We start from the raw sequence: 332 nt of genomic DNA, 5'->3' as shown, positions 1-332 counted from the left end.
ACACAGTTTGTGAACCCCTGCAGGGATGGGGACTCCAGCACTGCCCTGGGCAGCCCCTGCCAGGCCCTGAGAACCCTTTGGGGAAGAAATTTCCCCCAAAATCCAACCTCCCCCTTCCCTGGCACAACTTGAGGCCATTTCCTCTGGTCCCATCGCTTCTTATTGGGAGCACAGAGAACGCCCGAGGCTCACCCGGCTGCACTCACCCGCATGTTGGGATCGTCCAGCGAATGTCGTGCCCGCACAATTGCCTCCTCCGAGACCCGCGTGTCCCCGTTGGTCTGGATCTCCAGCACTGCCATCTGCGGAGGAAGGAGTGCGGCCGTGTCTGC

The 332-nt window shown here is 61.4% G+C and overlaps 1 protein-coding gene across 1 annotated transcript in view; it reads right to left on the bottom strand.

The window, feature by feature from the left end:
- The window catches only part of LOC104543057 (nuclear receptor-binding protein 2-like), a gene marked incomplete at its 3' end in the record, with an annotated part of 3,035 nt that extends 2,733 nt beyond the window's left edge, over window positions 1-302 (bottom strand). Inside the window, exon 1 of the mRNA XM_010187560.1 lies at window positions 207-302. Coding sequence (XP_010185862.1) covers window positions 207-302 — 96 coding nt within the window. The remainder of the gene's footprint in view (window positions 1-206) is intronic.
- Window positions 303-332: the final 30 nt, after the last annotated feature.

The sequence above is a fragment of the Mesitornis unicolor genome, unplaced genomic scaffold (genome assembly GCF_000695765.1).
Source record: "Mesitornis unicolor isolate BGI_N332 unplaced genomic scaffold, ASM69576v1 scaffold44970, whole genome shotgun sequence".
NCBI lineage: Eukaryota > Metazoa > Chordata > Aves > Mesitornithiformes > Mesitornithidae > Mesitornis > Mesitornis unicolor.
This window is presented reverse-complemented; position numbering and strand designations above follow the sequence as displayed.